The 14,380-nt window shown below is 39.7% G+C and overlaps 2 protein-coding genes across 4 annotated transcripts in view; one reads left to right on the plus strand and one right to left on the minus strand.

Moving 5' to 3' along the window:
- LOC140226560 (MYG1 exonuclease-like) overlaps positions 1 to 14,380 on the minus strand; it is a 79,610-nt gene that overhangs the window by 22,394 nt on the left and 42,836 nt on the right. The window contains exon 1 of one of the 3 annotated variants that reach the window (XM_072307015.1): positions 7,335 to 7,452. The exons of 1 other annotated variant lie outside the window; for it this stretch is intronic. Coding sequence is in view for 1 of the 2 variants with exons in the window: in XM_072307013.1 (XP_072163114.1) it covers positions 4,693 to 4,801 (109 nt within the window). In the remaining variant the exon portion in view is untranslated. Of the gene's footprint in view, positions 1 to 4,692; positions 4,803 to 7,334; positions 7,453 to 14,380 lie in introns of those variants that run through there. One more of the 3 variants, XM_072307013.1, reaches the window with a different exon arrangement.
- LOC140226559 (synaptojanin-1-like) overlaps positions 5,212 to 14,380 on the plus strand; it is a 32,481-nt gene continuing 23,312 nt past the window's right edge. Inside the window, exons 1-5 of the mRNA XM_072307012.1 lie at positions 5,212 to 5,338; positions 6,671 to 6,757; positions 7,315 to 7,585; positions 8,000 to 8,225; positions 9,542 to 9,687. Coding sequence (XP_072163113.1) covers positions 5,212 to 5,338; positions 6,671 to 6,757; positions 7,315 to 7,585; positions 8,000 to 8,225; positions 9,542 to 9,687 — 857 coding nt within the window. The remainder of the gene's footprint in view (positions 5,339 to 6,670; positions 6,758 to 7,314; positions 7,586 to 7,999; positions 8,226 to 9,541; positions 9,688 to 14,380) is intronic.

Genomic DNA, 14,380 nt, shown 5'->3' on the forward strand with positions numbered 1-14,380 from the left:
AATGGCGACTTACTGCTAGCGAACGGCGATGTTGCGATATGGATAAAATAGACCTTATGCATTGACGTCATCACTCGCTTGACCTCTCGCGACGCCATCTTAGAGGGCAAGCGAAGTCCTTGACATCGCAGAGGCGTGCAGCTAGTTATGTGCTTTTCCTATGCGCGCTAGCGGCGATCGCCTCACTCGCCGCCAGTCCCCAGGCTAGTGGCAGGTTTTTTTTTTACCATCAAACAAGTTTGACATGACATGACACATTATGCAGCAATATTTGGGTAATTTTCTCACATTGTGCAATCGAAATACTCACAGTAACTACAGAATTCCTAGGTTATATCACAGAAGTTTGTATCCATAGCGCAACATCGCCATTCGCTGAATGTATGTCGCCATTTTGAATTTCATTAGCCAATCACATGCGAGGTACGTGTTTTAGTAAAAAACACGTAGAAATCTACCTCGCATGTGATTGGCTAACGGATTCGTAGGTTGATGAGCTGTTACAACCGCTGGTAGTTGCATCTTTTTTCATGAAAATTGTGCCAAAATGTTGGATATATCATTAACCTGGTGAGTGCAATGCATACATCAAATGTCGATTTTGCTATACAAGCTTGAATTTCCCAATCTAGGGCTGTAGATTACATGCAATAGAAAAGACAGTAAAAGAAACACCGATGTTGTGTGTAAATGCCCATTGCCTCGCGTATAAAAGCACGCTCTAGCAACGCATCGCTTGCCCTCTGAGGGAGGGCGCCCTTCAGTTAGTAAGACCGTGTGACGTCATATGCATAAGGTCTATTTCTGCATTATAACCGAGTTACTGTGAGTATTTCAATTGCACAATGTGAGAAATTAACTCCAAATATTGCTGCATAATGTGTCATGTCATGTCAAACTTGTTTGAATGTAAAAAAGCAGTCTGAAATTTGGTTTATCGTAACGTTTGATCTGTGCGCGTTGCTCCACACAGGAGCTGGGATCATTGACTTCGGTCTGTAAACGGAGGGGATCCGTGAAGCCAGACGCAGTCTCCGCGGAACATTCCCCGACGGACAGATACAGACTGATCTTTCGGTCAAGTCGCTACCGTGCTATTAACTATACACAGCCCAGTCGCTGTACATGGTACGTTGCGACAGGGCTGTACGAGTGCGATCACCAACCACTAGGAGAGCGACGTAATCGTATTACGATAGCTTTGACTTTTGATACTTACGATCATTTTTGTCACCTCAAACTCATCGAGTATACTCTTCAATATTTACTCTACATCTGATGCTATCAGTATTCAAATAAGTAATGAAACTTACCGAAATTGATCATCATATCCAGCATGTCCACGCCGTACACAATCTTTCACGCCAGGCCAAGTTTAGATATCGGGTGGTCACGTGATGTGAATGCCCTTTCAAAAGAGGTATAAACTGTACTGGGCTTGGCGGCGGCTGGCGTCTGGTCGGGCGAGGAACATTGAGCTCCATACCACGGTTATTGTGTAGCAGACGCCAAGGTTTGCTCGACACTTTCAACGCACACGCGCTCGCTCTGGAGCACATCCGGTCACGCATGCGCATAAGTCAAGGCGCCATTTTGAATCCTCCAACGACGAAGCCCGACGGTCAGGAATTGGCTTGGCGGCGGCTGGCGTCTGGTCGGGCGAGGAACATTGAGCTCCATACCACGGTTATTGTGTAGCAGACGCCAAGGTTTGCTCGACACTTTCAACGCACACGCGCTCGCTCTGGAGCACATCCGGTCACGCATGCGCATGTGGGCAATTCCACGGTAACGGAAGGACATTCAGACAGAATTTTCAGTTTAAAAAAGTACTCTAAGAAAAGTTTGATGGATACAGCATTTCAAACTACAGAGATGTATTACCAGAGCCAAAGACTATAATTTCCACCAAAATTTTTGTCATACCTGCTAAAGAGTAATGAAATATGCATATTAATGAGGTCGGTAACGGAAGGACATCAAAATGGACATGGGTTTTCACGCAAATTAGTTTTTATCAAAACTCTGTGAAGTTTATGGAGCTATTTTAATTTGTTGGTATACAGTTTAATTGCCATAGTTTTAGCTATAATGGAATATATTTGACTTTCAAATATGTTTATTTATTTTTTAATTACACCACATAATGTCCATGTGTGTGTGGTAACGGAAGGACGGTAACGGAAGGACATGCAGATCGTCTGTGTAAAGTGTATGGGGAAGATGGGTTATGGTTAGTTTTTATTAAACCTCTCTAAGGTTAATAATTTTTTTCATATGTGGCAGGTATACAGTTTGATCCGAATAGTTTTAGCTTTACTTTTATGTATTCAACTTTGAAACATGTCACCTGGTTTTTTAATTACAGCACGTTTTCATTAAATGTGTGGTAACGGAAGGACAAAGAGCTTCGTGTGCATACAGTGAAGGATGTTATTTCCAACTTTAATGTTAATCCTTGTAGTCCAATGTGATATTTTTTCTTTCTTTTGCTTAATCCCCCGTAAATAAATCATGATTAAAATCTGCACACATCACCCTGGAGAGTAATCTACACGAGACCATAGTTAGATTGTTCAAAATACTGCTAATTCCTAATCATATGAATTGATTATGCAAATTTATTCAATAAATTACATTTTAGCCCATAGAATACTAATGTGAAGCAATTTATGGACATTTCTTGGTGTGGATCTTCATTTTGAGGTATTAAACAAATGTAGTGATAAAAAATTGCAAAATCAATCTCAATTCTTTTATTTTTTATTGTTTCTTGAATTTCTTTTGTATTTCTTTGTTTTTTCCCTTTTGTTGTTTAAGTGGTTTTTTTCCAAAGAAAATTGTTGCAGACCACTTTTTAAACATAGTTAAGCGAAAGTCAAGTAATCAAAGTGATCGAAAGAAAAAAAATTATCAGATTTTTATGAGTTTTATGAAAGAGCACTATTTCCCATAGGGTTTGTACACAAAATTACAAAATTGAGCCAATTTTGGGTCGACTTGCATTCAGGAAAGAGGTGTGGCTTCATTTGTTATTTGAATTTAGTCAAGGGTACTTAGAGTAGGTTCTGACACATTTGTGTTCTCATCTTAGGGATATTAAATAGCTAAAAACAGACTCTAAGTCCTTCAGTTACCACACCTTTGTCCTTCCGTTACCAGCTTCGGTAACGGAAGGACATTTTTAATTTATTTATAATTATTCAAAGAGGAGGGGTTTCGTGGATGGATGGGTGCCAAGTTATAGGCCTACCTAAACTTGCTTTACACTGAAAATTTTATGGTTTTTATATTACTATTTTTCATAAAATATTAAAAAGACCTCTTTTTGTGGTAACGGAAGGACAAAATACAAGGTCACCTTTAGGAAGTCACTGAAGCGTTACAAATCATGGAAACCGTAAAAATATTAAATGAACTGTTTCTTTCATAATTACTAAGTTCTAAATATAACAATTCATAACATTTATTTCTCAAATATTGAATACAGGCCATGCTACATTTGTATTATAATTTATGCATTTTTGAAAATTAATAAGGTTAGTTAAACAATTGAAAAATTGACCCCGAATATGTTATAATACTAAACATTTTTACTCAAATCAATAAAATTCACACTTTAAGCTTTCATTTGATACCAAAATTGCGTGGGAAATATGAATTTGAAATTTTAGATGTCATGTCCACTTTGGCGTGGAATTGCCCATAAGTCAAGGCGCCATTTTGAATCCTCCAACGACGAAGCCCGACGGTCAGGAATTGCGCCAGAAAGTGTCATGTATTTGTTCCACGGATTTATCGCAAGTGGTCTCCATGGACCCAGTGTGGCGAACTATTCTTCTGTAATAGAAACATGCATTTAACGTGAGTAAAGTATTCTGTTTAAAGGAGAAAAGTATACATGTTCCTACGTTTTGTAGTTGTGTTGAGGTTCCTCACTTCGAGGCTGCATGCCGTGCTCGTCAGACGCTGTTTTCGCATAGCGTAACAGTGTCTGGTCGGGCTACCGTGCTATGTACCTATTGTCCTATGTACAGCGATTGGGCTGTCAATAACCAATATTTTGACCGAAAGATCAGTCTGTATCTGGTTGTCGGGGATATGTTCAGTGGAGACTGCGTCTGGCTTCAACTTAGATCAAGGATCCAGAATTGCAGAAGAGATCAAATGAGACGAGTGATAATGTCAAATACTGATAAAATTAAGGCAAGACTCCTTGCTCCTCTCTAGACAGACGGATCTTTCTAACACTTACAAGTTTGTGTAAGTTACTACCACGCTAGACAGTTTAATCATGCTACATTTATCAAGTAGATTAGGTCTACGTCTAGACCTCTAACGACGTTACTACTACTAGATCTACCTTGAGTACTAGTCTACAATATCTACCTAGTAGACATGTTGTCTTCTAGACCTAGTAGTAGTAACGTTAGTAGGCTATACACTGCGACTGCGTCAACAGTGGCAAGTGCCTGTGAGTGAGCCGAGTTGAGTCGAGTGGCGTTTGTTTGTGCATGCAGTGCATGCACTGCACATGCAGTTCAGTGCGGTGTAACATAAAAAACCTACATGTACATTAATTTGTGGGACTACTTTATACTAGTACCAACTACTACATCATGCAATTTCAACAAGGCACGGATTATCTATACAGTTAAGTTAATGTAAATTTATAACAGAAAACTCACTTACGTGGTGAAACACACGAATGCCAAAGTTTATTGTTCTTCAGTTTTAATTGGTAAGCTGTATCGCTCGACGTCCTACGGAGAGCATTAATTTGCCGAATTACTTTAAACATTTGTGGCGCGACGACGAAGTCGAATCAATACAAATCCCATGTGGATTTGTGATTTTCCGCAAATACAGCAGAGCCCTCTATAGTTTCAGGATAGACATACCGGGCCGTGTTTTGCAGTGGTTTTGCACCGTTCAGCTACCGTTCCCCTCGGCCGCGGCCTATAATACGTACACAATCATACACGTACACTCACACACCTGCACTCATCCGGCCGGACCGTAGGCCTACATACACGATGTAGGTCCATTCAACACTCCTCTGCACTGTCATTCACACACACCCCTCAACAGTTCTGAGAGAGCTGTTGTGGCTATTTTGGTGGATGCGACATTTCTTTTCTTGTTTGCACTACATTTTGAAAGCTTTTAGCAAACCCTGTGGCTGATTTGCTGTACCACTGAGTGATCATCATGGCAGCTATCATGGGGAAATCGTTCAGGGTTTACCATAAAGTTGGACCACCCTACTCCGTCATTCTTGAAGCAAGGAACAAGCCGGAAACGCTGCTGTTCGAGTCGGATGCCGTGGCTGTACTCAGTAAGTAAATTAATGTAAACCTGTTACAAGGCATGCGCATGAATGTAGACATACAGTCGTTTGATTAAAGTAGTCTATTTAATGCCCCATTTACCACTTCTCTCGGGATGGGATTATCTGCTCCAATTGCTAGATCATCATGTTGGTAGAAACGGGTCTACAATGTACGCATTACTGCCATTAGTTATTGAACGATTTTGATCTGGCGCCCTGACACTGCTGCAATGCTTGTGCTGCCTGGTGCCCACTGAACTGGTGCTAGAAACCCTAGTAACCTGTTAGAACTAAAACGTTAATATAATTTAAACTAATCTATTAAAACTTGTTAGAAGAATAACTGTATTAATTTATTTCATATGATAATACACTATATTTACATTGTACACTAGTCACTACACTACAGTACTCCAGCAGGTTTTTAGGCACACATCAAGTGCATGGGAATGCCAATACCAAAAAGTGCCAACAATGCCACCAAGTTACCAATGCCGTAATGGGTGTCACTGCACTGTCATTGCCTGCATTGGGAAATAGCCAATACAAATGTGGTAGAAAATAGGAGGAAGGTAGAGAATCAAAGTGACAAAGATAGCATCACCACATTTCGTAAAGCGGCTATCCATCCCAGTTCAAAAATCCCTGCGTCCGGTACGAAGGGTTCTCCGAAAGTTGTCATCTACAAGTAACACTAATACTGGCAGTGGCAGCAGTCATTTCATTTCTCACGCCTATTCCCTAAGTAAACCAACTATAAACAAACAAAACCCCCAAAACAACCCCCCAAGAACAACAATGAAAAAAAAAAACAAACCAACCTGCAGCACTTTCACTGTACATACATGTACATGTAGTATGTGTGTAAAAGATAAATAAATTTAATTTGTATATTTTCAATGATTTTATAAACATAAACATTACCATTGAATGAGAATTGAAAAGTCTACTTTAAACCCATATATATATATTTTCAATGATTTTATAAACATAAACATTACCATTGAATGAGAATTGAAAAGTCTACTTTAAACCCATTCCTCCCGCAATTCTACAAGAGCCTTCAATGCTCCCAAACGAGATTCTTTTTTCAAGTTGACAGAGAACGGACAGGTTGATAATCTGTGCAAAACAGTCAAGAGTTGTATGTACAATGTATTTCCTTTCCACGGCAGGGTGACCAGACTTGTCATTACCAGATCAGACATCATTTTCAGGACACCTGTGCAGATGAAGCCATTGACAATTGTCAATGGCTTTAAAAATCCATCTGAAATGGTTGTCACCTTCCATTGCTAATTCAAAGTTATAAAGTCTCTCTTTCACTTTTGTTTTCAGGTATACCTGAGACGGACAGTCTAAAGAAGCAGTACCAGAAGATGACTGATGCCTATGGCTGTCTTGGTGTCCTTAAGCTCAGCGTAGGTGAGGAAAGAAATTTCAAAATTGGAAGTGCAAGCAAGAATGCCTTTGAACTATGCTGTAAGCTTCTTGGAAGTACAGTACTGTAAAAGTGGAAATTTTCGCGGTGTTGAAATTTTCGCAGATTTCACGCCACCAGAAGCTAGCGCAAAAATAAAAGTATGCGAATATTTTTGCGTGCCATATGTTCCAGTAGCTGATGTCTTGATTTCGCGAAATTAAAAACACATGAAACTCTTCTTACCTGGCCAAGCCCGAAAAATTGGTCGCACGAAAATATCCACTTTTACAGTATAATCTGTTTATAGAAAAGCCTGTCATGCAGACTACATTGTGCTTGTTGTAAGTACAATGTATGCTTGATTTGCAGCAGCCTCGTCTCTATCTCAGCTATGTTGTCTCAAAATGGAATGGAATCCAAGGTCAAAGAATCCTGATGATATACTGGCTTTACATAATGTGAAACCTTGTAATCTGATTATGTAGAGATACTGTTTTGCAATTGTTATATCAGTAATAGCGATGGTGTCTGAAAAAGAAAGTGACTGTTTTCTATGCAGGAGATGAGTGCATTCTGTACCTTGTCCTCGTCACCGGATGTTCTTCTGTCGGCAAGGTCCAGGAATCAGAGATCTTCCGTATCACCTCTACACTCTTCGTCTCACTCCGCAACAACTCCAGTGATGAGGACCGCATCAGTGAGGTGCGCAAGCTGCTCAACTCGGGCACCTTCTACTTCTCCTGGTCACCAGCCAACACGACCCGCTTTGACCTCAGCCTCTGTGCGCAGCGACAGAAACAAGATCACATGACGGATAACAGATTCTTCTGGTATGCAGCGCCCTCTTGTAGACTCTAAATATTTGTATTCACATACAAACCCTGAAATCAGTATCACGCTGTTGCTATGTATACCCTGAGTGAAAGTCATGCTCCTCAAGAAAGCCATGGTATCTTTGTTAAACATACAGTATTTGTCAATTAAGTGCCTTTAGTACAACAGTAGCTGAAGTCCACTAGGTGCAATGTACAGTGGGTTTCACAATAACCCTATTGAAGAAAAACAAACAAACGACAGAGTGTAATGATGACCCAAACTGCAGATTAGTGTGTAATTCATTTATGTATTTTTGCTGCTTTCCTGTGGCAGTTGTAATATCCAGTGTCTTGCCGAAGTAGATTTCCATGATCATTACTTGAGCCGACATGCTGCTTTCATTCTCTCAATACAATGTATGTCTAAAGGAATCGCTCCTTGCACCTCTACCTGCAACGCTACAATGTGAACTGCTCTGATTGGCTGCTGACCACAATGTGCGGTGGCGTGGAGGTGCGAACGGTGTACTGCGGGACACGGCAGGCAAAAGCCTGTATCATTTCTCGGCTCAGCTGTGAGAGGGCAGGCACAAGGTTCAACGTCCGCGGTACTAACGATGAAGGGCATGTGGCAAATTTCTGTGAGACTGAGCAGGTAGGTTAATAGATTGATACTGAAAAGGACGATATACAAGTCAAACCTCATATAGTTGCCACCTTTGTATGTGGCCACAATACACTTACTTGCAGAGATATGATGTATGAAAGGCCATGTATACCTATCACCTGTTTAAATCTACCAGTGGCCAGTTCAGCAGTGTTCATGACTATGGCTAACCACATTTCCATTTTACTTCAAGCATTTTAAATTCGTCTACTAGCCCATATGAAAGAAGAGTGCAAAAAATGAGACAAATAAACAGACCTTGGCCTCAAGACTTTATACATTAAACACCTTTTGGGCAATTCCGCAGTTAGGTGGACATGACATGGATAAAAGAAATGTGCCTCTATATCTTACTCTTTAATTTAGGTATCTACTAATACCATGGATGTTCACCAGTCATTATGGTCTCTCAAATTCAGTAGATTTTATTTTTCATACTGTAAAAGTAGAAATTTTCGCGGTGTTGAAATTTTCGCGCATTTCGCGCAACCAGAAACTAGCGCGAAAATAAAATCCCGCGAATATTTTTGCTTGCCATATGTTCCTGTGCGTGATGTCTAGATTCCGCGGATTTAAAAACACGCGAAACTCTTCTGACCCGACCAGGCGCGAAAAATTAGTCGCGCAAAAATATCCACTTTTATAGTATTTATTGGTTTTGCGAGATCTAAAACCATCATTCAAAATGTACATGTGGGACTGGGAAGGCTGAAATTCACTTAAATGCAAATTACAGTGGGTTCCTTTGAAAATTTTTCCTCAAAGTTTTGCTTAAGGGTAAAAGATGAATACATTAAATTACTCCAGAAGTCTTGTGACATCTTGTCAATTACAAAAGGGTGAAAAGACCTGCGGAATTACTCCGGACAAATGTAACGTTACTAACCGTAAAGTTACTAACCATGCTTTTGGAGGTGTAGCTAATAAATTATTGGTCGAACTGCTAAAAATATTAGCGTGAACATTTGTCATGATGCAATAGTTTAAATTAATGCAACACTTTGTTTGAAGTAACTTGAATTTTTGCACACTTTTTGTTACAAGACATTGATTTTTTTTTGTCATGTCCTTTTTTCGTAACGTTACTAACCAGCCCTTTTAGTTGCCATAGCAATTCTAATATTTATTGGATTGTATTCATTCTTTTCTATATCATAAACCTGGGAAGGATAAACATGTTTTTGTCATGATTTTGACTTGAAATTAATAAATGGTGATTTAGTAGTAAAAATAAATATCAACATTTGTTCAAATGTAACGTTACTAACCGCGGAATTGCCCTTTTACTGTGTCTGTTATCAAAGGTAATATTCTTGGACAACAAGGTATCATCCTTTATCCAGACCAGAGGGTCTGTTCCTCTCTTCTGGGAGCAGCCAGGAATCCAGGTTGGAGTTCACAGGGTGAAGATGTCACGGGGTTTTGAGGCTTCTGCTCCAGCCTTTGACAGGTATGTCGAGAGACAAGATTAAACTAAAGATATATCATATATTTGTCTTCTTTGCAGTGATGATTATGGTGTTTGTGGTGGTTTGTGTGGCCTTAAGCCAAAACATAGTTCTCAGAAAGGCCCAAATTCATCTTCTACCATATGGAATTTGCTTGTAATACATTGGAAGGGTCTTCCAAAAATCTTACAATGTACCTGGCTTACACACTTTGCTAGGATAATGAGTTGTTATTGAGTGTTTCAACATCAAAAGTGTAAAATAATTGTCATCATACAGTATATACCAAAAGAAACTTTGCGTTAAATTTACGTGTAACGCAAGCGCCGATCGTTACTGCGTTAATCTTTCTGCGTTACAAAATTAACGATCACCGTGCGTGAATGATCGTTACAGATCGTTACTGTGCGTGAATGATCGTTACTGTGCGTTACAGATCGTTACTGTGCGTTAATTTTTAGATCTTGCGTTAGCGGACTTGTCATGTGGACTGGGAAGAAATCTCGGAAATTGCGAGACTCGGAGATGCCTGTCGTTCTTTATATTTACTACGGACAATTTCCTGCCGGCGGAGGGCATCAAAATAGCGATACAAATACCGAAAAGATTTTATAGTTGAGCAGAACTCCCCTGGCAATGTCGTATTGTCATGGTCGTCAAATTTGTACTCATGGGCGCAGTCAATGGAATCGGGCAAGCAAAAATGTCAAAGCCACCTTTTTCCCCCAGAGCCAACATTTTCCATCGAACATTGAACCCATGAAATCACGCATACGCAAGCCTAAAACTAACGACTGTTAACGCCGACTGTCTAACGTTAGCGATGTCACGATTTTTAACTGTCAGACACTTACTCAATTCAGGAAGGTGTAAAAGTCCATTTATATTCCAATACACAACGTGTGTCTCGCTGAATAACTGGTGGTAGTGTGTGGTGACAAAGCCAAGTATTTCGGCAGTAAAAGTAGCGGGCAGCAGAAGAAAATGTCTGCCACTTTCTGCTCGCATTATTACACTGCCAGCAGGTGAGTCAAGTGGTGACTTGATAGGCACGCTTTCATGTGAAAGTTTACCCAGAAACATGAAAAATCCCACGATGCCAAGGTGCCAGAGTGGGAATGGGGAGGGGTGGAGAGAGAGAGAGAGACCAATTAACAGAAGAAACCGCGCGTACTGGCGCATTCTCGGAGGTCATGAACAGTCTGGGGTCTTGGAGATGAACAGAGAAGGAATGTTTAATTAAAGATAGCTCTAGTCGAAGACCCAGGATTACAAACGTTGTTTTTTCTCCTTTCATTTAACATGCCTTCACGTTTAGAAATGGTTGCACTCCTTAAAAAAAAAACTCTCCTGCGATCTTTGTTAACTTAATGTAGCCGTTTAAAACGTCAAACTTACCATGAAAGTGTTACTACGTGTAATACAATAGTTTATACTATACCTATTGCTTTATTCATATCTGTAAAACACAAATTTGACTACCAATGAGAATAAAAAGAAATACTTGTATTTGTTTTGTGCGGAGATTTTTTGTCTTTATCCTGACTAGTTCACATGTAATTTCTAATGTTTTTACGGCAGCATCAACAGCCTAAGATAAATTACTGAGAGATTTATAAATTATGAAATTTTTGGCAACCATCCATTTGAACTTCAGGCATGAAAAGCTCCTGATATTCAGCCAAAACAACTCAACAGATCAGAGACAAAGTTCCTTCAAATTTTGAGAAGTAGCACGCAGATTTGCTGGGCGTGGTAGGGTCCATGCTTTGAGATCGTCACAATCGTGTTACCAGGGAGGTGGAGTGTCTCTCTTCTACCTCCCAGTCCCTGTTGTCACGGAGTATCGGGAAGTTGTCACAAACTCCAGGATCACCCCTCCCTGCCAACTCCATGTTGCTCCCAGGGAGGCGGGAAGAGTCTCTTCCCACCTCTCTGTTGCTCCCCGACGTGCATCGTGAATGCGTGGCGTTTCTTGTCACTGTCCGTACCCGAGGCTGCTTTTGTCTTGGAATATTGATTCATTTCTTGTCATGACATGAGTGTATAGTAATCGTTTTGCATGGCTATGTAAAAAATTGTGATACAACGTGTACTCAACTCGTCTTTGTGATTTTTTTTTCTTTCAGTCCAAAAGGAAGACAAAATAGTATCATGACGTTTGCAATTGTTCGAAAGGTCTGCTTTTGATAACTCACAGACTATCAAATCACCCTTGTTTTTCCCGCTCCCAGGCCCTCCAATTGAGCAATCCACACGCGCGCGCAAATTCCTTTGCCATGTGGTTTTGCCAGCCAGCTGTCGGAATGTGCTTTGAAGTTACATTTCAGCCTGGCCTGGCTGGCATGAATGGGTGTCGAGTTTCAATCAATACCTACTGTTGTTTTATTATTGTATTTGAACATGTCGTTTCACCTGGCATCAACACACGGAGATCGGGAAGGTGTAGGGCTGAGAAGAGGTTTTTGTTGTGTGTTGCAACCTAATCCGGGCAATTAACCCCAGAGGGCAATTACCCCCCCCCCCCCGCTAAATACTGGTTAATGAATGGTAAGGTTAGAGTAAAGATTAGGGTTAGGTTTAGGGCGAGGAGTTTGGGTTATGGTTAGGATTAGGGCCAGGGGAAGGGTCCGGGGTAATTGCCCAGGAAGAAAAGAGGGACACGCTTTTGTTCTTGGTCAAATCGATTTTCCTAGGTGATGCTGTGGAGCTAGAAAGGAACAAAACAAAAAAAGCAATTATGACGTCTGGCGTACTTCCGGGACATCTTATTTTTCTTGCACTCTGAAATTTCCTATTGTTTGGCGTTATCAATGTCGTTAATTGTTTTATAGTTACCCTCTTTCGCATTATAAACTTAAAAGTCCATAGAACATTCATACGCATTACGATCACACTCGAAAAGCAAAACTGGTGTATAGTTTGAACACAGCAAAATGAAATAACGAATATCCCGCAGATTTACCAAAATTATGCGTCATGTGGGTCCATTCATTTTCTTTCTTTTTTCTATCGTTTGTCTTCTTGTCGATGTGGGGGGTATAGATTCAGGATATACTTTTCCTTTTACCCTTTCGGCCCGGTGCGATTACTCCTGGTGCTGACATTCTTTTTGCTCGTCTTCCGATTATACTGTTGTTGTAAATAAATGCGCATGGAGCCCCAGCTGTATCGCAAAAAAAAAAAGAAAAAAGAAAGAAAAGAAGTCTATCTAAAGTTGACCTTCAAATACAATTAAGTAAAATCTGAATGAATCAATTAGCCATGGTACCGGTTTGCGGTTTCAATCCCCTCGAAGCCCGATACAGACAGTTTATTTGCCTTTCAGCAAGACACTTTATCCACAAAAGGCCAGGGCTCCACACTAACTTTTATTTCGGTGGCCCGATCGGGCCACCAAAATGATTGATTTTTATTTTTTGGTGGCCCGAAAAGAAAAACAAACAAGCAAAACTATCGGTCCTACTAAACATAGAAAAATAAATATCAAGTATTACTGACGTGATACAGGTACCCACGCCTAAAATAAATGAATAGAAAATTTAATCATCTTATACCGTTATTCTGAGTTCTAAGATTTCGCAAATAGGCTTATAGATTATTATAAAAGTTGATGCCTATTAAATTGGTCAAAATTTACGTTTGAAATGAGAAAATGGGAGCATTTGCAGACATTGTAAACATCCGACATTTGTTTTAGCACCGTAAAGAGCCAAAAAATTACCGTTATTTATTTCTGGTGGAAATTCAAGCAATCATTCAACATTTACAAGTATTTTAACACCTTCCGGAGCCGAATGTTACCGATAATCATTTTCAAATGTAAAACCAAGCAACCGACATTCATTCTATCATCTTACGGACCTGAATATCATCCTTATTCATTTCCGAACGTGAAAGCAAACATCCGCTCTTTATTTTATCATCTAACTGAGCCGATTGATACCGTTTATAATTTCCAAATGTACAAACAACAATCTGTTACTTATTTTAGCATCGTATGGAGCAGAATATTACCGTTATTCATCTCCAAATTCAAAAGCAAACACCCGACATTTACTTTATGATTGAAGGAGCCGAATGTTACTACTGTCCACTTCCGAAAGTGAAATGAATCATCTGACATATTTCAGCATCGTACGGAGCCGAATGTTATACTGTTTTTCACATTCAAACGTCATCCGACATTAAATTTACCATCAAACGCCACTGAATGTTATTGTTATTCATTTCGAAATATTAAATTTATAGCAAATGTCTGATATTCATTTTAGCATTTTAATTATGGAGCAGAATGTTACTGCTTGTCACTTCCGAACGTTCAAGCAATCTTTAATCATCTGACATTTATTTTGGCATCTTCCGAAGCCGAATGTTATTGAGCACTATTTACTTTCGAACGTGAAAGCGAACATTCGGCATTTCATCGTCGTACGGAGCTGAATATCATTGTTATTCATTTCCGAACGTCAATGGGATCATTCGACATATATTTTAGTATCTTCCGGAGCTGAATGTTATTGCCATTTACTTCTGAACGTAAAAGCGAACATCCAGCAATTATTTCATCATCGTACTGAGTTGAATACTATTTTTATTCATTTCCGAACGCCAAAGCAAACATTCAACATTTATTTTAGCATCTTCCGGAGCTGATTGTTATTGCTATTTACTTTCGAACATAAAAGTAAACAT

This window comes from Diadema setosum, chromosome 3 (assembly GCF_964275005.1).
Source record: "Diadema setosum chromosome 3, eeDiaSeto1, whole genome shotgun sequence".
NCBI lineage: Eukaryota > Metazoa > Echinodermata > Echinoidea > Diadematoida > Diadematidae > Diadema > Diadema setosum.